General features: G+C 47.9%; 1 protein-coding gene and 1 long non-coding RNA gene across 2 annotated transcripts; one reads left to right on the top strand and one right to left on the bottom strand.

The window, feature by feature from the left end:
• Window positions 1-2745: 2745 nt before the first annotated feature.
• On the top strand, window positions 2746-21345 carry LOC117313844 (uncharacterized). The gene is made up of 5 exons (XR_012334437.1): window positions 2746-5539; window positions 9940-10053; window positions 10850-12035; window positions 12156-12280; window positions 15858-21345. It is a non-coding gene; the product is annotated as an uncharacterized lncRNA (long non-coding RNA).
• Window positions 15497-16013, bottom strand: LOC101326734 (thioredoxin-like protein 4A). Its single transcript, XM_019949995.2, has 2 exons — window positions 15864-16013; window positions 15497-15777 (listed from the first exon to the last, which is right to left on the bottom strand). The coding sequence occupies exons 1-2, from the start codon at window positions 16000-16002 to the stop codon at window positions 15497-15499; spliced, it is 420 nt and encodes a 139-aa protein (XP_019805554.2). The 5' UTR covers window positions 16003-16013.
• Window positions 21346-21662: the final 317 nt, after the last annotated feature.

Below are 21662 nucleotides of genomic sequence, written 5' to 3'. Positions count from 1 at the left end.
ATTTGGCTGTTGCTGTGATGTCTCTCGAATTATTTCCTGTTGTCATGACTCAGACCTTGTGCTGTGTGTCACCCTTCAGTCTTGTCTCCTTGGCCGGGCTGCAGACCCCTGTGGGCAGGGGCTGTCCTCAGGCCTCTTTCCTTCCCCCTCGGTGAAACATGCCCAGGGTCCAGCACATTGTGGTCCCAGTCAAGGCTGGAGGGTTTTCCCATCGTAAAGCTAGACACCGGGACAAGGTGTGCTCCAACCAGATTTCCAGAACCTTGGTTAGTTAATTCATTGAAAGCGTACAAGTACATAAGCAATGCCAACCTCTGGAGAACAGTGTTTTGAATGAAGAAGTTTACATAATCTAACACAAGTTTGATGAAAACCAAGCTAAAATGCAATCCATTCAGAAAAGCTTTCCCTCAGTCCTGCCACGCTGGTGCTGGTTGACTTGTTTGTCTCCATGTTGTGGGGGGTAGAGGACTCAAAGGTTAGAATTTGGCATGTGGGGCAGGACTAGAGTTCAGCGCACGTGGACCTTTTCACACCTTCACTCTGCTTTGGAAGAAAGAGAGGGTATGTGTTTCCTAGGGCTGCCATCACAAAGCAGCACAGAGCGTGGGGGGGCGGGGCTTCAACAACAGACGCCGATTGTCTTACAGTCCCTGGAGGCTGGAGTCGGACACAGGTGTCCGCAGGGCCGGGACTTCTGAGGGCTGGGAGGGAACATCCGTCCCCTGCCTCTCCTCTCGCTTCTGGAGGTTTGTTGGTGATCTTTGGTGTTTCTTGGCTTGCAGGGCACATTCACCTTCGTGTGATGTCCTCCTTGCTTGTGTCCACATTTCCCCTTTTTATAAGGACACCAGTCATATTGGATTAGAGGCCCACCGTAGCCTACTCTGAGCTCATCTTAACTGATCATGTCCATGGCAAGCCTATTTCCAAATAAAGTCACATTCTGAGGTATGGGGGTTAGGACTTCACACATGAATTTTTTTGGTGGGGAGGGTACAGTTCAGCCCATAACATAGACTATTGTATTCTTGTTTGACTTTATGGTTCTCCAAATCAAGGTGTGTCAATTTGATTGAGTCTGTGCCACACCTATGAATCTGGATGATAAACATCTAGAAGAAGCTAAAGGTGGGTTCCTTTCTCTCCCCAGTCCCTCCATCCATCCACCCATCCATCCATCCAGTGATCCATCCATCCATCCATCCATCCACACACCCATCCATCTATCCATCTCTTGTTACACAAAACACACACACACACACACACACACACACACACACATACCTTATATAGCTGGGACTTTGGGAGTTTCTAATTGGAGTTCCCTGCCATCCCAGGAGCACTATTTGGAGTCCTGTTTGCATGTGTCCTCTTAGCAACCTCAGAGGAGTAAGGTTCAGGTTCAGAACACAGCCCTGCACTCACCAGCTGTGACCCTCAGTGACCTCCTCCTCTTTGAGCCTTGGTTTCTTCATTTGTAATGCAGCAAACACTAGAGCAGAGCCTGGCGCCCAATAGGCCCTTGAAAAATGGTGGTAGTTATTAACGTTATTACTGTCGAGTGAGGTGTGGACAGAGGGAGAGAGTGGAAGCGTGGCCTGTCTGCCGACTTCCAGGAGCTCAACACGAGACATTCCCCAGGTGGAATTCCAAGCTCTCTCACAGGCACCATGTCATTTGGTCTGTCCTCACAGCAATCCTGGAGCTATGATTCTTACCGTTTTGGAAACTGGATACCCCTGAGAATCTGATTAAAGCTCTGGACTCTCTTCCCCACACAGCACATATGCATGGACTGTCTGCATAAATTTGCATATGATTTCAGAGGGTTTATGACTCCTCTTTAGCCCATCTTTGGAGGCTAAGAATCCACACTCAAGAGGTAGCAACCTTAAAAATCCATTTGTTCATTTGGTAAACGTTCACTGTGTGGCTGTCACACACTGGGTGCTGTGTGAGGGGAGAAAGGGCAGGCAGGGGACCTTTCCCCAAGTTGCTCACAGGCATCTAGAACCATAATCAGAACTAGAAGAGATTCACCCTTTTAGGAGAAATATAGCTGTACTTACGTCTGTGTTCAGAGGAGAGAATTTGTTTCCACCATGGGGGGTGTGTGGAATAATCAGGTGTATTCAGTGGAGGAAGGACACCGATTTGGAAAGTGAAAGAAGAATGAGAGTCTGGCCTCAGATGATACGTTGACATTCCCAAGGTACAAGCTCCGGCGGTTCACGGAAGTGCACGTGTGTTGTTACGTAGGTGCACTTTCACCTCAATGTAACGAGTTGCTAGATTCCTAAAATGCTGCCCCTCTGATGGGAAGCCAGATACAATTCACACTGGGTTCTTCGAGTACGGTCTTCTAACTCAGCATCACCTCTATAACCAAGAGCACAGGTCAACCACTTGCACAAAACACACACAACATTGATGTTCCTTCTGTCTTCGGGCTTCACCTCTGTCAGGAGGGAGTGTCCGGTGTCTGACCCCCCAGGATCAATGCCACGGAGGCACAGAGCTCAGCTTTCTGTTCCTCCCCATAAACAGGAGTCTCAGATGCCCTAAGAGGGCTTGGACCTGGAAAGAGCATGTCAGCGGGTAACTGACCACTACCTTCCGTTTCTCTCTACCGGGAGAGAATTTTCTTCCTACCCCTACCTCCTCTCTTCTTTATCCACATCCCACTAATGGCCCGGAGCTGGAATTTCTCAGTGTCAGAGGACATTTTGACATGCCAGGTTCTGTTCTGCTCTAGCTGCGTTGAAAGCCTATCCTTTTGGTTCTGGTTCATAACACTTCCCTGGGAGTTTCTCTGAAAGACTTTAGTTCCTTTTGTGGTTCAGCAAAAAGCTTGGTATTTGGGTTGGGTGCAGGTTAGGGTTAGGCCAGGGCGGAGGCCCCTTCTGGTTTGGGTTTTACAGGGTGGTCATTTGCAAGACCCTTATCTCAAGCCATCCCAGATGGAAAGGGCAGGAGGATGTGGCCGGGGAACCCACTTCACAGAGAATTTGAAGAGCAGAGGAGCAGCAAGCTGGGTTTGAAGAGAAACTACAGTTTCAGGTTCCCACCGTCAAAATGAATTTGGTGTAGCAAGAAGTTAGGAAAGTGATTTCTGCTTCAGGCTTGGCCACAGATTCGCAGTGTGCCCCCGGGTAGATCAAGTCCCCTCTCTGGGACTCAGTTTCCTTACGTGTAAAAGAAGGAAATTGGACTAGAAACCAGATGATGGCTGAGGTATCCTTCAGAGCTAAAATTTATGATGCTATGAAAACAACTTTATTTTAAATTAACTATGACTCTAAGGAAAAGACTCAAAATCTCCCTTCCCCAGGCACACCGAGTTCTTCCTTCATCAAAATTGATCCCTCCTGTGTACTGCTCTCTAACACGATGCTCATTAGAGAGCTGACCTAATGGCTTAAGCAGGCTTCCTGGATCCCATTTCTATTTTAATGGATTACTTGGATGTCATTATCCGAGGCTCCCTGAGTAGCTAGGGCTGTGCAATAGAGTTGCAGGCAGGCCCCCCGGGTCACAGAACCTTTCTCTCTCCTCTCTCCCCTCTTCCCTCCCTCCCTTGCCCCTTCTTTCCTTTCAGTGGCCCTTGCATTGAGAGCTTCCTTTGCATGAAGCCCAGTGTTAGGTATAACCCTCGCAGAAGGGAATGCACCCCTTCAAGGTGCTAGAAGGCAGGACCCATTTCCAGCAGGATGTAGGGGCTGGAGGGTTTCTAGGGAACTTCACCTGGAATCCCCAGGTATCCATGACCTAGCACCACAAGGTGTGCTAGGTAAGTGGTTCTCACACTTGAAACTCACCTTTTAACGAATAAAAGGCTCTCATTCATTTTTGATATTTTAAATGAGAATCTGTCTACTTTGGGTTTCTTGCTTCTAGGCCTTCTTAGCTGGATCTCATGAACAGAATCAAACCTTCACTCTAATGGATATTAATTGTCATGCCTCAGGTTTTCAGGGGTAAATTGAGGAAAGGCATAGGTCCTCACAAGGCCCGATTTGAGGCCCAGTGGTTTTGTAAGTAAAGCGCTTGCATGGAAAGAGGTAAGTGCTTAGTCAACAGTAGTTATTTTTCTAATTGCCAGTTGATTATATCGTGATATTTTCAAGGTGATTGATTTATGGAGAGCAATTTGCCCTTCTAGGAAGTGGCACCTAGACCATCAGGCGTTCTGATTTCTTGGATGTGAATGCAATAGTTTCTCTTCCTCTGGTTAATCACCCGTGGTAGGGCTTGCACCTGATTGGGGGTGGCCTTCTCCCCTCCATCCTCCCCCCAACCTCCCTGGACTTTCTCTCTTCCTCTTTCCTTATTTCTCTTTCTTAAAGTTTATTGGGAGTTTTTGCACTCGTAAAAGACCACACACACACTACACAGAATTTGAAACAAAAACATCAAAAAAAGTAGAAATTAAGAAAAAGAAATCACCCATGGCATCTAGAGAAAAATGCATTTTGGTATATTCCTACTTTCTCTTTTTCCATCGTTTTGAGTTTTGTTTGCTTGTTTTACATGTTGAAGTCATATTGTAGATGTAACTTTGCCTCCAGCTTAGTTTTAGATACAATTAGAATATAAGCATTTCCCTGTATTAATTTAAAATTCATCACAAATGTCATCTCTATTGGCTATAAATACAGCCAACTGACTGGGCACCATGCTATGGTTTAACATGCTTCCCTTTAAGGTTGATTTTACCTTCTTTCTCATTCGTTGTTTCTAATAGGCTGAGGCTGGGCAAACACCCTCCAGGCCTGTTAGGACTGTATGTAAGGTAAGAGTTGTCATCTGGAGATCCTGTGGGAAGGCCTGAACGGCTCTCCTCGGGAAACTTTGGATTTGAATTTTGTGACGCATTCTTTAGTGTCTCAAAGGTCTCCTTTACTTATGTTTTCAGTTCTTGATCGAGGCCTGTATGGTTGAGATTATCAAGTAATTGACCCATTTACAAATGGAATATCACTGTACTAGTAAGAAGACTAAAAATCAGCCTTTCTCCCTTTAGAGAAAATTTCTCCTTAGAGAGATAGAATAATGCAATTGTTAAGAGCTGCCTGTGTCCAAAGCCCGGCCCTCCCGCATCCTGGCTGGGTGACCTCAAGCAAGTTTTGGTTTCTCTGTTCCTTGGCTCCCCTCATACGGGATGATAACAGTATCCACCTCACAGGGTTCTGGGTGGTAAATGAACTAATCCATGTAAGGTGCTTCGGAGAATGCCTGGAGCTCAGTAAACTCTAGTGAGTGTTTGCTGTTATTATGGTCTCTGTCTGTAGAGAGCATTTTAAAGTTTCTTGTAAACATTTCTGGTCTTGCATTTAGGTCTTTAATCCCAGTGTTCATTGCAGCACTGTGTACAATAGCCAACACATGGAAGCAACCTAAATGTCCATCGACAGATGAGTGGATGCAAAAGATGTGGTACATATGTACAATGGAATATTGCTCAGCCATTAAAAAGAATGAAATAACGCCAACTGCAGCAACATAGAGGGACCTGGAGATTATTGTGCTAAATGAAGTAAGTCAGACAGAGAAAGACAGACATATGATATGGCTTATATGCAGAATCTAAAAAAAAAAGGTACAAATGAACTTATTTACAACACAGAAACAGACTCACAGACTTAGACAACAAACTTAGGGTTACCAGTGGAGAAGCGGGGGGAGGAAGGATAAATTGGGAGTTTGGGATTGACATGTACACACTGCTATATTTAAAACAGATAAACAAAATTTAAAAAAACAAACCTAAAGTCATAAAACAAGAATCATTTCTTCCTAGCATATTGTGACATATGCCAGCATTTTCTGTACTTAAAAATTGAGATAGACTAATTTACAGAAAAGATACTTTTGAAGGTAGTTGTTCTTTCACTTATTGTTTGTATTCATATATTAAAAGAATATATATTTAAGAATTTTTTCCCACTGGCTCTTTAGGCTTCTTGTTTTTTTTTTTATTTTTTTATTTTTTTGCAGTACGCGGGCCTCTCACTGTTGTGGCCTCTCCCGTTGCGGAGCACAGGCTCCGGACGCGCAGGCTCAGCGGCCATGCGGGCCCAGCCGCTCCGCAGCATGTGGGATCTTCCCGGACCGGGGCACGAACCCGCGTCCCCTGAATCGGTAGGCTGACTCTCAACCACTGCGCCACCAGGGAAGCCCAGGCTTCTTGTTTTTTTAAAGAGACCCAGGAGTGGAAGAAGGAGGACCATTCAAGGGCAAGGGCTGCAAAGAGGAGGAGCAAGGTGGGGAGAGCAGGGCAGCTGGGGGACAAGGCTGACATGGGGGCACCTCGACCCCCGAGGCCAGGGAGTGGGTGGTGCTCTCAGGGCCCCCTAGACGCCATCCAAGCCGGGCCAGGAAGTGAGACTTAAGGCCCGGCAAGGGAGGAGGGCCAGAGCTGGAAATCAGAACCTGAAGGAGGAAGGGGCTGGGATCCGCCCACCCCCCAGGGTTACAGCCTATGAGGATGCGCTGCACGGAGTCTCAGCGGGTGGGTGAGGGAAATCTAACTATAGAATTTGCAGTTTTCCTTACAAGAGGTGCAGCACAGTTGCATTCTGGTAATGGAAGCAAAATTTTAAATATGAGCAGGAAATAAAATTAATTTTAAAATATCTGAAAACATATATTCTGTGACTCGTCCAACTGGCCCAGCTTGGCTGGCTTGTTTTTCCTCAGACTGACTGATTAATAGGACAGAAATGAGGAGGTGTAAATTTATTTCGGACCTGGGTGGGGAGTCAGGGTGGTGGCTGGCCTCACCCCACTTAGGCTAAATCTGCATTTTCAAGTCCAGGAGGGGTGCCCACCTACTGGATATCCTGGGGGGTGGAGGAGTTGGAAGGAAAGCATTTCGGACTGAGCTGCTTCTCAGCAAGCTTCTAGAAGCAGTTTGCTTTCTCCCCCTCTTTTGAAAGTAGAGTCGTGCAGGCCCAGAGGCAGCCGTGTGACCAGTGGACCCTGGGGACCTTTCCCTGGCCAGGCCCAGGCCGAGGAGCTGCCCTAGGAGGCGAGGGGGTGTGTGCAGACTGTCGAGCCTAAAATGCTCCCTGGGATGAAGTGGGAGGACAGGCCGGCACTCAGGGAAATAAAATAAAATCCCGCTGGGCTGTTTTCTTCACTGAGCATGGAGAAACATTTAGCAGCATGAAAGGTGGTTGAGAAGCAATAAATAATCTTCAAATGGGGAAAGGCCGCCGTCTGGGAGGTGGAGAGTAAGACTGCAGCACAGAGCATTTGATCTGAGTTGAAACTCTGGAGAGAGGCTGATTGCGCCGTAGCCCAGGACACGGATAATTAAAAACAAAGACATCTTTAAGACACATCTGAGTCGGCCTCCCTGTCCCCCTTCTTCACCCTACAAGTCCCCCACCATATTCTTTTCCTGGAAAAGGCTGGGAACACCCTCCAAAGTAAAATCATCCTAACGAGAGAAGACATGTTCTTGAAGAAATCTCGGCTTAGAGTTTACAGCTCTATAAGCATTTCCGCAGAAAGACGTCCCACACTCAGGCACTAAGTCGAGGACACATAGTTGCAATGCTAGCTCGGTCTTCTGCATGATTATTTTTACAACATTTGCAATTAAATGCAGATTTTCTGCTGCCTGATTCTGACCGGATGAGGGGCTCTGGTGCTTCTGGATCTTTCGGCACACACGCTCAGGCCCGTGGAGTTGCATGAGGGGTCACGATCAAGCAGGACAACACCCTACCCGCAGCACGTGCACCAACGGAAGGCACTTGGGACACACGCGTGCCCGCAGCAGAGCTGCCTCTCCCCAAACCTTCTTCATGAGAAACAGATCTGCTCTGCCTCTCTGTACTTCATTTTGATGATTGAATTTTTCCTCAACCAAAAGTGTAGGGATAATGGTCTTTTTTTTTAATTTTATTTTTGATACTCCAGAAATCTTGAAGAAAATACGATTATATCGCTCATTTATTTTGGTCTCAAGAAAAATTGATTGTTGTATGTGTATGTCTGTGTGTGCAGGCCTGTGTATATGTGTGTGCGTTGGGACGGTGGGGATCCTGAGAACTTCCAGGAAGTTCCATATTGCCCTTTCTCCTGCGATGGCCTGGGGTGCCCAGCATTGATCAGGAGCAACTTGCAGGAAGAGGAAAGGGTTGGTTTTTAGGTCTGTAACTACCAGCCTCTGCCCCATTCTGCATACTGTGGGCTCCAATGAAGGGAGTTGTTATTTGCTTCCCCAGGTCAGTTAGGAAAGTCAGAGCTCACCTCACCTAAGCAGGCAAGCAGGGTAGGTAGTACAACAAGCCAGGCCTCAAGGGGCAGAAAGACCTAGACTTGAATCTCACCAGCCACTTTACTTGCTAGTGTGATCCTGGGAAAGTTCCTTGACCTCTCTCAGCCTCAGTTTTCTCATCTGTAAATTGGCCCAGTGATCTCCATGATATGCAATTCTTGTAAAGCACAGTGTCAGGTACGGAGTGGGTGCTCAGGGGATTAGAAGCCCCACATTCTCCTCTCCCAACAAGTCCTCCAGGCTGCTGCTGGAAATGGATTTGGCAGAAGGAAGGCTTAATTCCCTTCTAGGAAGCCACCCTCCTATATCCTGGCTGCCTCCCTGGCCTTTCGCTCAGCCCTGGGAGCTGGAGTCTGTCACTCAGGTCCAGGAAGGATCTGGAGTAGGTGTTCAGTAACAGGAAGAGGAACGTGAAAGCTCCACCTGGCGGGACACAGACTCCCGCCCACTTCCCAGAGTGTTGCTCAGAGCCAGCCCTGGGTAAACGGAGTTCACCCACCTCCAGAAACAGGCGTCATCAGCCCTCCACACCCCCCGGGCAGACTCCCTCTTCCTGTGGAGAGCTTCCTTTGTTTCACTCTGATACTGTGACTGCCCTGAGCAGCCCCTAGGGACACAGTCCTGACACTGTCCCTTACCAGTGGGCATTTTTGGACACCGTCACCATTTGTTCCTGGGGCTGCCTCTTTGCATCTTGCCTGATTCCTCCTGGAGCCCTTGGGGCGTCGGCACCCAGGCAGGGCTGTGCTAGCCTGGGAGGAGGAAGCCAAAAGAAGGAGTCCCCACCTACTCCTACTTTTGTAGGAGGAAATGAGGGTGGAAAGTCGCCCACAGGCGCTCAGGCGAGGTCTGTGGGGTTGATGTTGGTGATTAGGAAGTCAAAAGCTGGACTTGTGGACGTTGAAACTTAGTCCCTTGTCAAGTATTTTCAACCCATATTTCTTCACAGAGAAGTAATTGGATGTAAAACCTCCCTCTCACCCCTCACCCAAACGTCTCTGAAGTCGGGCATTTGACATTGATTTTCCCAGCTCAGTATCAAGTATAGCATCACTGAACATCACCAAACTGCTATTTAGACATTTTAAAGATGCAATTTGAGTTCCAGGGCAGGGGAAAGGGGTGGATAAAAGAGATTATATGATAATGATATGGCTGTGGAAGCCTGTCAAATAAAGTGCATTTTCTCTGGTGGGCAGGCTATTTCTGGAGCTGGGCATGGGTCGCTCTGCTGAGGGATGTGTTTATCCTAATGGGAAGCAGGACCGAGCTAGGCCGCAGCTCCCTGCACAGTTTTTAAAGTCTTAAGATACCACAAAGACATTTGTGGCGTCCAGGAGACGCATTTAGTCCGCCCTGGCCCCTTCAATGTGTGCTGACTTGGCTCTGACAGGAGCCAGAGGAAAGCAAGGAGAAGTCTGACAGCAGAAGCGGGAGAAAGTGTGTCCGTCCAGACCTGCCCATTAAGGTGGTTTTGGATACAAGGAAGAGAAAAGTCAATGCAAACTGCCTTAAACAATAAGGAGTTTACTATAGGATCTAACAAGTAGCCCAGAGCTAGGGCTTCAGGTAGGGTTTTATCAGGGTGCTAATTCTGTTTTCCTGTAATCCTGCTTACTCTGCCCTCTTCTAATTCTTTTCCTTAGGCTGACTCGCCTCATGGCTGCAAGATGGCTGCCAGAAGCAGCTCTAGCACTTGCTTCTTCGGTCACGTCCAGAGAGAAGGAGAGGAGACTTTCAGTTCCTTTCAGTTTGAACTGGTCAGTTTAAGCCACTACCTGGATAATAGCAGCCACTAGGCTGATATCCTGGGTTGATTGGCCTAACCCAGGCTTCTGAACCCAACACAAGCAAAGAGACTTGAGTCACCCTAACTGCTGGGATCAGATTCCCCTGGGACCCAGGCATGACATGAGGGCGGGGGTGGGGGACAGGGGGAAGCTTTAACTGGACTCTGTAAGGAAGGCAGGGGGACAGTGAGTTGGAAATGAAAGCAGTTAAGCAATCAACTGTGTTCCCAACCAGAAATGCAGGAGACCTGTTCTAGCAGAGCTCTGTCATGGGCTGAGAGACTGTCAGTCTGACCTTTCTGTCTCACAGAGCTGTTGGGATCAAGAATGATGATGGGAAAGTAAAAATGTGAAATAGAGGTAAAAAGTGTGCATGTGTGTGTATATATATAGATAGATATAATATAGTAAAGTATAAAATATATGTATATAAATAGTATTACTACTGAAACTGTGAACCTCATGGATGAATGGACTCACACCTCAGTTTTCTCTCCTGTGAAATGGACACAGTAATACTGACATCGTCTTTTGCAAAGGGTATAGAAGTTTCATGTATTAATTCCGGTGCTCCTAGGGACCTGTGAGACTCCCCAGACCCGGGCTTGTTTTCCCTCACAGTGGAATGGTGACCACCCCAGCCCCCTGGTACTCTCTCCCTGTCTCCCCATTCCATCCAACCCGGGCGGGGTTCAGCAACATTCGCTCTGGAACGTATGAAAGCCAAACTTCCCAGAGTTTCCAATCACTGCTCTTGGATTCACAGGGAGGACCCACCTCTTCCCAGGAACTCTGGCAGGGCTGCTCAGGGACCATGACAGAGATGGAGCCTGGCTGTGAGCCCGAGATGGCGTGGACGGGACATGGGTGGAACCCGCCAGCTGGGTCCCAGGACAGAGCAGTGCAGGTGACAGACAGAGGGACGGAAGAGGGGCGTTCTAGAGTGTGAGGTACAGGATCTGCTGGGGGGGACAGGGAAGACGCCGGTTGGGGTCCCTGCCCTGCAGTAGGACACTCTGCTACTGTTGTCACAAGCAATACAAGTCTCACCCGCAGCTGAAACAATGGCCACAGAGGCTGCTGCTTCCAGTCCTGAGGGCCACCCCTGGGAACTGGAACTGTCTGCTTCCTCAGGCGCAGCCTCGATTTTCATGGGAGAAAAGCCAGCAGACTTTTTTCGATTCCGCAGATGCCAGCAGGCCAGCTCCTCTGTTACCTCCCTCCAGGTCTGGTCTCTTCTCATAGGGAAACAGGCACCGGAACACACACACACATACACACACACACACACAGAGACACCTGCACGCCCTCTCCCAGGTCTTACCTGCTCTGTCACTCTGGCCACCACATGTGGAGAGAGTGCATTCCACTTTGGGTGTGGAGTGCAGACACAAAAGAGACATGTTCACCTTCCCTACTTACAAAGAGACACTGACTGGAAATTCTCAAAGGAAGAGCAGTAGGGCCCTGACGCCTCAGGCTGGTTCAGGGCACAGTCTCTGGGCAACCCCAGCCCGAGGCTGAGTGCTTTGAGGGGCAGCTCCCAGAGCTTCCGGGTCCTCACTCTACAAACTAGAAGGGATCCTGGGGGCTTGTGATGCCAGGACGACTTGCAGCTTCACAGAGGAGGGACAGGGCCCAGAGAGGAGTCACCTCTGGCCACATGGCCCATCCCCTGGAGCCTGGTCTGGGGCACAGTCTGGGGGGTGGGATGTAGGGTAGCCGAAGCCCTAGGGAGGGATGCGTTTCCAGGAATGTGTGTCAGCCTCCGGAGCTTGTTACCTGAGAAGAACCAGCAGGAGAAGTCAGCAAGCTCCGAGGCCCACCTCTGCTCACCACAAGGTGGCAACAGCGCTTTGTAGGAGCCCCAGCTTGAGGGGTGGCGTCCAGCGCTAAGGACCGGACCTCACCTCCAGAGCCCCGATGGTCTGGTATTCCTTTAATGTCTTCAGGTGAGGCTGAGACTTCGTTTCATGTGGGCCTGGGTGTGCCTCTCTCTCCTGTCTGATTGCCTTAACTCGGTCTGACTTGCACCTGCTGACCAGTTCTGATTTCCCCCCGCCTCCCTTCAGCTCTTCCATAAGCTCTGTGGGAGTGTGGAGGACAGGAGGACAGAGTTCTACTCACGGGACTCTCAAAAGGCCAGTGGGAAGATGAGCCAGAGATCAAAACCCCATCAGACGACAGATGAATACATGTAAGTTAGTGCCCTGTGCGCTGCTGAAGTTACATTGTTCATTTTAGGAGAAGAGTTGAAAGCAGCTTTTCCACCTGGAAACAATATTACTTGACTCGGGCACCTTCTCTACAGCAGCACCCTTTTGCCCCTGCGCTTTTTTACTAGTTATTAGTTAATTTTTTAAAATTTTATGTTATATTGGAGTATAGTTGATTAACAATGTTGTGTTAGTTTCAGGTGTACAGCAAAGTGATTCAGTTATACGTACACATATATTTATTCTTTTCTCATTTAAGTTATTGCAGAGTGTTGAGCAGAGTTCCCTGTGCTATACAGTAGGTCCTTGTTGGTTATCTGTTTTTTGTTTTTTTTTTTTTGTGGTACACGGGCCTCTCACTGCCGTGGTCTCTCCTGCCGTGGAGCACAGGCTCCAGACGCACAGGCTCAGCGGCCATGACTCACGCTCCCAGCCGCTCCGCGGCATGCAGGATTCTCCCAGACCAGGTTACGAACCCGTGTCCCCTGCACCGGCAGGCAGACTCCCAACCACTGCGCCACCAGGGAAGCCCTGGTTATCTGTTTTAAATATAGCAGCGTGTATATGTCAGTCCCAAACTCCCAATCTATCCCTTCCTCTCACTCTTCCCCCCAGGACCATAAGTCTGTTTTCTAAGCCTGTGAGTCTGTTTCTGTTTTGTAAATAAGTTCATTTTTATCATTTTTGAAAGATTCTGCATATAAGGGATGTCATATGATACTTTGTCTTTCATGAATGTGTTGACTGCGTGAATGAATGGTGTGAGTAAATCAATGAATGAAGAAATGGAAGTTGGGTGAGGAGGGGCAAACCCCTCACTGCACGCCTCTGGCTGGCCCATCCGTGTGTGTCCAGGACACAGCTGTTCACAGATACCCAAGAAGTCAACCCTGCAACTTGGGAAACAGCCATGAGGAAGCCTTAACACGTCCTCTGCTTTGTGCTGTCTGTGCCCTGTTGGGGGTCCTGGTGAAAGGTGGGCTGTCTTAATGTAAAAATGAACATCTCTACCCATCAGAGGCATGGCTCAGGACCCTCTGCTTGCTGCCCAAAAGAAAGACTTTGCAGACAACTCTGGTCAAGGGCAAATTTTTTTTGTAAACATTTTTTGTTGATTAACTACAAAAGCAATGCATATGTGTGTGTGTGTATATATATATATATATATATATATATATATATACACACATATATATGTCTCCAGTCTTCCTTATGCACCAGTTCCATTATGTGGATTTTTCTACTCACTAAAATTTATTTGTGACCCACGAATCAATAGACATGGTGCTTTCGCAGCCATTTGTGGACATGGGCAGAGGGACAAAAGATTTGAGTCACCCATGAGCACAGCCCCAGCTGAGGTCAAACAAAGTGATGCTGTTTCAGCTCTCATACTGTCAACAAGGATCCTTTCCCCCATCTCACGAGTGCCACGTTTTTTGCATTTTTGTGCTTTTTGTTGGTGATTTTGTTGTTTAAAATGGCCCCCAAGCGTAGTGCTGAAAAATCTGTCTATTGTTGCCAAATCAAAGAAGGCTGTGCTGTGCGTTACAGAAAAAATACACGTGTTAGGTAAGCTTCATTCAGGTCTGAGTTACAGAGCTGTTGGCTGTGAGTTCAGTGTTAATGGATCAACAAAATATGTTAAATCAGGTGTCTTTATACAGAATCACACATAAAACAAGGTCATGGATTGATTGGCTAATGAAAATATTTTGACCAGAGACTCTCAGGAACCTGACCTCATATTTCCCCTAGAAGCAACGGCTCAGTGTTCTGTATTTCAGTGTTTTCATTGACTTTATAGAACATAACTACTGCAAATGACAAGAATTGACTGGAGATATATATATATACTTTTTCAGTATAAAATTGAAAGACTATAAATACGTATATAAATATAAAGTAATAAAACATGTAATCTCCCTTTATCCATTTTCCTTCTCTAATCCTGGTCCTCTTTCATAAGGAACCATTGTTAACCATTTAGGGTGGGTCCTCCCATGCCTTCTTCTATTAATTTACATTCTTAAATACATATATGTATATATATAATTTTTATGAGCATATTTTATGAAGGGAATTTTATACATATACAATATGTGATTTGCCCTTTATCACTTAGATTAGGGTCAGCAATTTCTTTTCTGTAAAAGGCCAGATAATAAATATTTTTGGCTTTGGGAACAATATGGTCCCTGTCACCTGTACTCAATTCTGCCGCCGCATCAAGAAATCAGCCTAGGGACTTCCCTGGTGGTGCAGTGGTTAAAAATCCGCCTGCCAATGCAGGGGTCACAGATTCTATCCCTTGTCTGGGAAGATCCCACGTGCCGTGGAGCAACTAAGCCCGTGCACCACAACTACTGAGCCTGTACTCTAGAGCCCACGAGCCACAACTACCAAGCCCGCATGCCACAACTACTGTAGCCCACGTGCCTAGAGCCGGTGCTCTGCATCAAGAGAAGCCACGGCAATGAGAAGCCCGCGCACCGCAACGAAGAGTAGCCCCCGTTTGCCACAACTAGAGGAAGCCAATGTGCAGCAACAAAGACCTAACACAGCCAAAAATAAATAAATATATAAATTTATTTTTTTAAAAATCAACCATAGACAATATGTAAATGAATAGGGGTAGCTATGTTCCAATAAAACTTTATTTATGGAAACTGAAGTTTGAATTTCATGTAATTTTCAATATTGCAAAATACTACTCTTCTTTTGATTGCATTTCAACCATTTAAAAATGTGAAAACGATTCTTAGCTCGTGGGCAGTACATTCACAGACAGGGGTTGGATTTGGCCTGTGGCACTTAGTTTACCGACCCCTGACGTAGATTATATGTTGGAGATCTCTTCCTGTTAATACATGGAGATCTACCTCATTGTTTTAATGGCTACCCAGTATTCCATTGTATGAATTTACCTCAATTTATTTAAACATTTTTTTTTAATTTTTCCCATCACCATGTGTTTTATTTATATCAGCTAGATATTTACAGATATTTGCTGATACAAAAATACAAGGACCAGGCAGACTGAAAGTGGAGGCAATGCCACCCTCACTGCAAAACCCTCCAGCTCCTTGAGCTATGTGTACTTTCCCAAACGCTTTCTCGAAGGCTTTAAATAGTTGAAAGTATTTCCACGTGACAATGACTCCACGGCACTGTATGCACCAGGACTGGACGAGGGCTCAGTATCTGTACTTGGTGGAGTAGTCCTTCAGAGACATGACCAGGCCGCGACCCTTCCGGGCCCCCCCACCCCCGTACGCCGTCTCGATGATGTCGATCATCTCCTGCTTGTCTTCCATGGCCCAGTTGATCTTGTTGTTGTTGCCAGTACCCAGGTCGATCACGATGTGTTTGTTCCTGAAGAAAAACGTGACAGTGCACGGATCGTATAACTCATACATTTTGTTGAAGTCAGGTACTTCTGTAATATCCCCAAGATAAATAACTGAGGAATTTTTAACTTTTAAAACAGCTGGGGTATCCAAACAGGGCTCGCAGCAAGATGAGGAAGATCCCCCGTTATCTGCCGTTTCCTTTCAGGTATGCTGTACAGAACCTCGTCCATCTTCATACAAGTCGGGTCCCAGTCGTGTCCAAACCGAATGACGACCACGCGGTCTTCTTCCGAGAGGATGGCCTGATCCGCTTGCCAGCCATTGTACAGGTGCGGGAGTATGTACGACATCTTGGGGCCGACGGGTCTGCGGGAGGGAACCACCGGCCAGCTCCTCCCAGCTCCAGCGCGGGGCACCCACCCCATGGAGCCTCACCCTGCGGAGCCCCCACCCCACGGGTCCTCACCCCGCAGGGCAGTCGGTGCGCTTCCGGGAAGGCCAGGCCCGCGTCCACCTCGTCCCCAGACCCCGACCCCACCAACGGATCGTCTCCGCCCCGCGGCCCAGAACCCAGGGCTAAGGGACCCTTGGGGTCGTACACCCACGCCTCCCTTGCCACCCCCTCCCTCCCCCGGCCCGGCACCTGAATTTACCTCAATTTATATAGCTATTTCCTTATCGATGGACAGGCAGATTATTCCCAATATTTCACTATAGCAGAATATCCTGTTCATACATCTTGAGGCGTATGTATTTCTGTGGAGTGGGATTCTAGAACTGGAACTCCCAGTCCGTCCCTCCCCCACGCCCCTCCCCCTTGGCAACCACAAGTCTGTTCTCTATGTCTGTGAGTCTGTTTCTGTTTCGTAGATAAGCTTATTGGTCACCCTAATTTTAAGCAGGCGAGTGATATGGTCCGATTTGCTTTTTTGGTATAACTTTGTGTTGTAAGAATAATTTTAGATTCAGAGAAAGGTTGGCAAAGATAGGACAGAGAGTTCAGTTTACCCATCCCCCCCCCCCAGTTCCTCCTATTGCTAGTGTCTTAGATACATTTGTCAACACTAGGAGATTCACATCGATACATCACTATTAACTAAATTTCAGGCTCTGTTCAGATTTCCCCAGTTTTTCTACCGATGCTCTTCTTCTGTACCAGGGTCCCATCCAGGATCCCACATTTAGAAGTTCTGTTTTTAGGAAGAGAAACAGTAGCCATGGTCTGCAGGGTGGACTGGAGAGGCTGGGGTCTGGGGGCCAGGGGACCTGCGACGAAGTTGGTCAGGAGCCTGGTGGGAGGGGTTGAGGTCAGGCATTCCAGCTGGTGCCGAAGGGGAGCAGGGAGCGGCGATACAGACCTAGAAGGTTAGGAGGTAGACCTGACGGGATCAGTCGGTCTAATAAGTGAAGCTGAAATGTCACCGTGTGTTGCTGCGACACCTCATCCAGTCACCCAAGCGGCAGATGATTATTGAGCCCCTACCAGGTGGCGGGCACTGATGTTCTCTGGACCCCGGACTCTGGGTTCCACCTGCCACTCTCGTACATCTCCATCTTTAGCCTGGTTTTCCCATTTCACTGCCTGGGAGTGTGCTAAAACCAAACTCCACTCCTTAAAAGAAGTTCAACACCAAAAGAATTTTCACAGCCTGTCCTTACTGCTGCCAAGAATATATATTGCCAATTTCCAGTGGAAGCTCAAATGTCCCTTTGTAATAACCTGGCCTCCAGGCACTAAGTTTGAGAGGTCACCACAAGTTGGGACTACGCCTGGGGGACCGAGGGCCATGGTGCCCAGCGACAGCTGGGGAGGGGAGGCAGGTACCAGGCGGTGATGGACCCTGAGACCCCGGGGGTCCTGCATGCTCATTCCCTTGGGTTGCAGCCCGGGATTAAGAAAAAAAATCCAGAGAAATCCTGGTTGGCATGTTTCTAGTCCAGATGGAAGAGAAATAGGACAAACTGCTAAAAGGTTCCAAAACCAACACATGAGAAGTACCTGCTGCCAGCAAATTCGAGGTATGTTGGCATGTGCAGCAGAAGAGAAATGTGTTCACCCCGATGGAAAGGGGAAGACAAGACGGACGGCTGCTGAGAGAAGGTGGGGTGCTCCTTGCCAACTGCCAAACGCCAGCTCTGGGAAGAACGGCTGCTTCCAAACGACCGCGCGGGACTGGGGCGAGCCAGGAGGAAGGGGCGCAGACAGCCAGGCGACAGGCATCTCGAGTGTGGGGCTCACGGCTTGTCAGCCCCACTCCATTCGGCTGTGCCCTCAGCCACTCGGCCTGCCTTTCCGCACCAGCCCAGGGGGCGTTCTGTCCCCGCATTATTTCTGGCCCGGCCCCTCCCTCAGAAGGGCTGCCTCTCTTCCATCCTCTCCTAACTCACACTCTACCCATCTTTGCGGGCATTTGTTGCCTGGGGCACATCTCTCTGCACACCGTCCCTACATTGGGGGTATCTCCCACATTACAAATCCTGCGTTGTCAAGGGAGAAGCTAGAAAACATCTCTAGACCTCTGTGCCTTGAATTGTACCTGACGCGTCCACATGAGAATTGGGTTTGAGGTGGTACCCCCATCAGGGGAACCACAAGGGGGCAGCAGAGACTCTTGATTCTGGAGGGTGTAGGGTTGAGCTCCTGATTTCCAGGGCAGAGGGTCCTAGGTCCAGAGTGGCTGTGGGGTCTTCTCTAAGAAACTCCTTTTCGTGGTTGGGTACTTTATGGCTGATGGCTTCAGAGTCAGGCCCTCCTGGACATTTTGCCAGTTCTCTAATCGTCTTGATTAAACTCCTTTTTCCCCTTAAATGAACAAGAATGGATTCTGTTGTTTGCAACTAAGGATTGTGGCTATTACTCCATCTGTCTTAGTCATTTGGGGCGGCTATAACATGATACCACAGACTGGGTGGTGTAAACAACAGACATTTATTTCTCGCAGTTCTGGAGGCTGGGAAGTCCAAGATCAGGGTGCCAGCAGATCTGGTGCTGGGGAGGGCCCTCTTCCTGGCTTGCAGATGGCCATCTTCTTGTAACCTCACATGGTGGAGAGGGGTATCATCTCTCCTCTCGTAAGGGCACTAATGCCATTCATGAGGTCCCCACCCTCTAACCTAATCACTGGCCAAAGGCCCCCCATCTAATGCCATCACATTGGGGAATGGGCTTCAACCTATGAATTTTGTGGGGGACACAAACATTCCATCCGTAGCACCATCCTTCAAGAGCAGCTGAAGAAACTTCTATGACCCTGTCCGGAGCCTTGGGTTCTGCAGATGTGCCTGTCTTCAGTGCCACCCCATCTCATATTAAATTGCCTATCGTTTCCTGGTGTTTGCAGGAGTTGGGCTGCCTCTTCACTGGTTGGAAACATCTAGAAGTAGTGAGCCTATCTTTTCAATTGTCTCGTTTGTAGCATCTCATAGCCGGAAAGGGATTGAGAGGATATTGGCCAATCCACCCAACTTACAGGCAAGATGGGGCTCAGAGCAGTGACCAGTGGAGTGACTTGCCAAGGGCTGGAAAGAGCAGAAGCAGGAGAACTAGAGCCAGGCCTTTTCTCCTGTCGCCTCCTGGAAGGATGCTGAGCCCGCATAGGGAATTTATGGGGAAGACGCGTCATGGCAGTACTTGAATTTAAACAGGACCTTCAGAGGAGTTCAAAATGCTTCATGGACCTGTGAGTTCCAGATTGTATAACTTATATTCCTGGGAAGTACAAAGAGAAGAGAAACCCTCTTCTGTTTACAGCAGGGAAAACTGAGGTCCGAAGGAACTGATTTGCCCAAGATCAGTATCAGTTAGAAGTCTCCAGCTCCTTGGATTCCCAAGTCTGTTTCAGGAAAACCATAGGATGTGGGTTCCTATAATGGAAACCCAAGAAGTGTTTGAGACTGCCGCCTGAGACCCACCCCCTGAATAATGCTGAGTCCTTAGGTGTTCCTTGGAGAGGGGAGGATGGAAAGTCCCTGTATTAGGTACCCATTGCTGCTAACACATCTCTCCAAAGCTTGTGTTTTAAAACGACCCCGGGCATTTATTATCTCACAGTTTCTGTGGGTCAGGAATTTGGGGGCAGTCACGGGATGCCAGTGGCTGGGATCATCTTGAAACCTCCTTTGTGAATATGCCTGGTTCTCAACTGGGAAACTGGAATGGCTGGGGGCACAGGCATCTCTCTCTATCTCTGTCTCTTTGCAGTTTTTCCAGCAAGGTGGCTTTAGGGCAGCTCAGGGGTCCAAAGGTGTGTGTTCTGCGAGAACGTGCCAGTCCTAGCCCTAGAGTCGCGTTAACATCACCTCCACTGCAGTTTGTACTTCAGTGAGTTAGAAGTGAGTTACGGAGCTGGCTGTATTCAGACGGAGGTGAGTGAGGCATCATATCTTTACGGGAAGGGAGTAAAGAATTTGAGGATATGTTTTAGAACCACCGCAGACTCCAAGTTCCAGAAAGTGAAGTGATTTCCCCTAGTTATATGACTAATGGGTCAGTGAGCGGGACCTGGATAGGAACAGGACAACCACTGGCTCATTGTCTTTTTAACAACCAGCATTAAAGTACTGAGAGAGAGCCAGAGAAGGAGGTCTGATCTGGATTTTCTTTAGGGTGTTACCTCATTTTTAAGCTGCTTAAACAAACAGCAGACAAACATACCCTTAATGAATCACTGCTAGTAATAATTGTGCTCATGCCCCTTTATATTTGTGTAACACTTGGTCTAGACCCACACTGAATGGCTTGTTTAAGATCGGATAGCAAGTCAGGTCAGAAACAGAATTAGAGCCAGAACCCCGGGGGTCCTTATTCTTTTTTTTTTTTAAATTTTATTGTTGATTTCTCTTTGCTTTGCTGTGTTGGCAACCCCCCAGGGTAAACCGTCTACTCCTTTATGAGAATATTCTCATTGCGTCTTCCCTCAATAGCAGCTGTGGTGCCCATCGCTGACTCCTGGGCAGCTGCAGACCGGATAACAACTGGGCAGCGTGGCTCTGGCTGTCGCCAGGCAGGGCAAAGTGTCGCAAGGTTAGGGGAACAGCAGAAAGTACCGGAACTAGCTCCCTGATCTCATAGGTTCAGAAACCAAGGCAGGGTGGGCTGGTGGGCTCTTGCTTAAGTCCTTTGATGAATCATGAAAAGGGTGGCATTCAAATCCAGGTCTCGGTGTAAAATCTAGATCCCACCCCCCATTTGGATTCCTGTGTATTTCTGAAATGAAAAGCAAGCTGGTTTTGAAAAAGCTAGTTATCGTGGATTTGCTTGCTACAGAGACCCTGGAGGAAATATGACTTTGGGCAACTTACCAAATCAATCCATCAATCAACATGTAATTATGGACCGCTGTCTGTTGACTCAGCTTGGTGCTAGGTGTGGATGATACTGGACGTAAAATCTTGGTTTATACCGTATTTACAGTGATGGTTCCTGGCTTCAAATACCTTTAGGAACCCAACTCCACGGAACATGCTATTCTGTATTGATCCCATGGATCGCCCCAAATGGTCTAAGCTCAGAGAAATCACACCTCCACCGGTACTTTCTAGGAAAAACAAATAGTTAATACGTGGTGTGCTTTTCTAAAAAACACACATACGCGTGACGGCAGTGAACTTAAGCACTATTGAAAAATCCGAAATGTATGGCAGCTTTCTAATTAAAAAGATTATTTCCTGCAAACTCAGATGGAATATCCTTCTCCTGCTTCTATGTTTTTTTTTTTTTCTGTGAAACAAACTCTCTGCAAGAAATGTGAAATTTATTATGAGAGGGAACGTGCTAACTATCCAAACATCCTAGTCAGCCTGAGGAAACGAGGCAATGATGACTTGGAAAACACTTCCCTTTACACACACAGCCATTCACACGCGTCCAGGCTCAGCCCATCCTCCTGGCCCAGCTCAGCCTCTCAGCAGACTCTGTCGGCAGGGGGCATGTCTGCTGAATCAGAGCAACGCGGATGCAAATCACCTATTGGGTCTCTTGCTCTCACCACCAGACTAATCCAAACTCCAG

This window comes from Tursiops truncatus, chromosome 10 (assembly GCF_011762595.2).
Source record: "Tursiops truncatus isolate mTurTru1 chromosome 10, mTurTru1.mat.Y, whole genome shotgun sequence".
Lineage (NCBI taxonomy): Eukaryota > Metazoa > Chordata > Mammalia > Artiodactyla > Delphinidae > Tursiops > Tursiops truncatus.
This window is presented reverse-complemented; position numbering and strand designations above follow the sequence as displayed.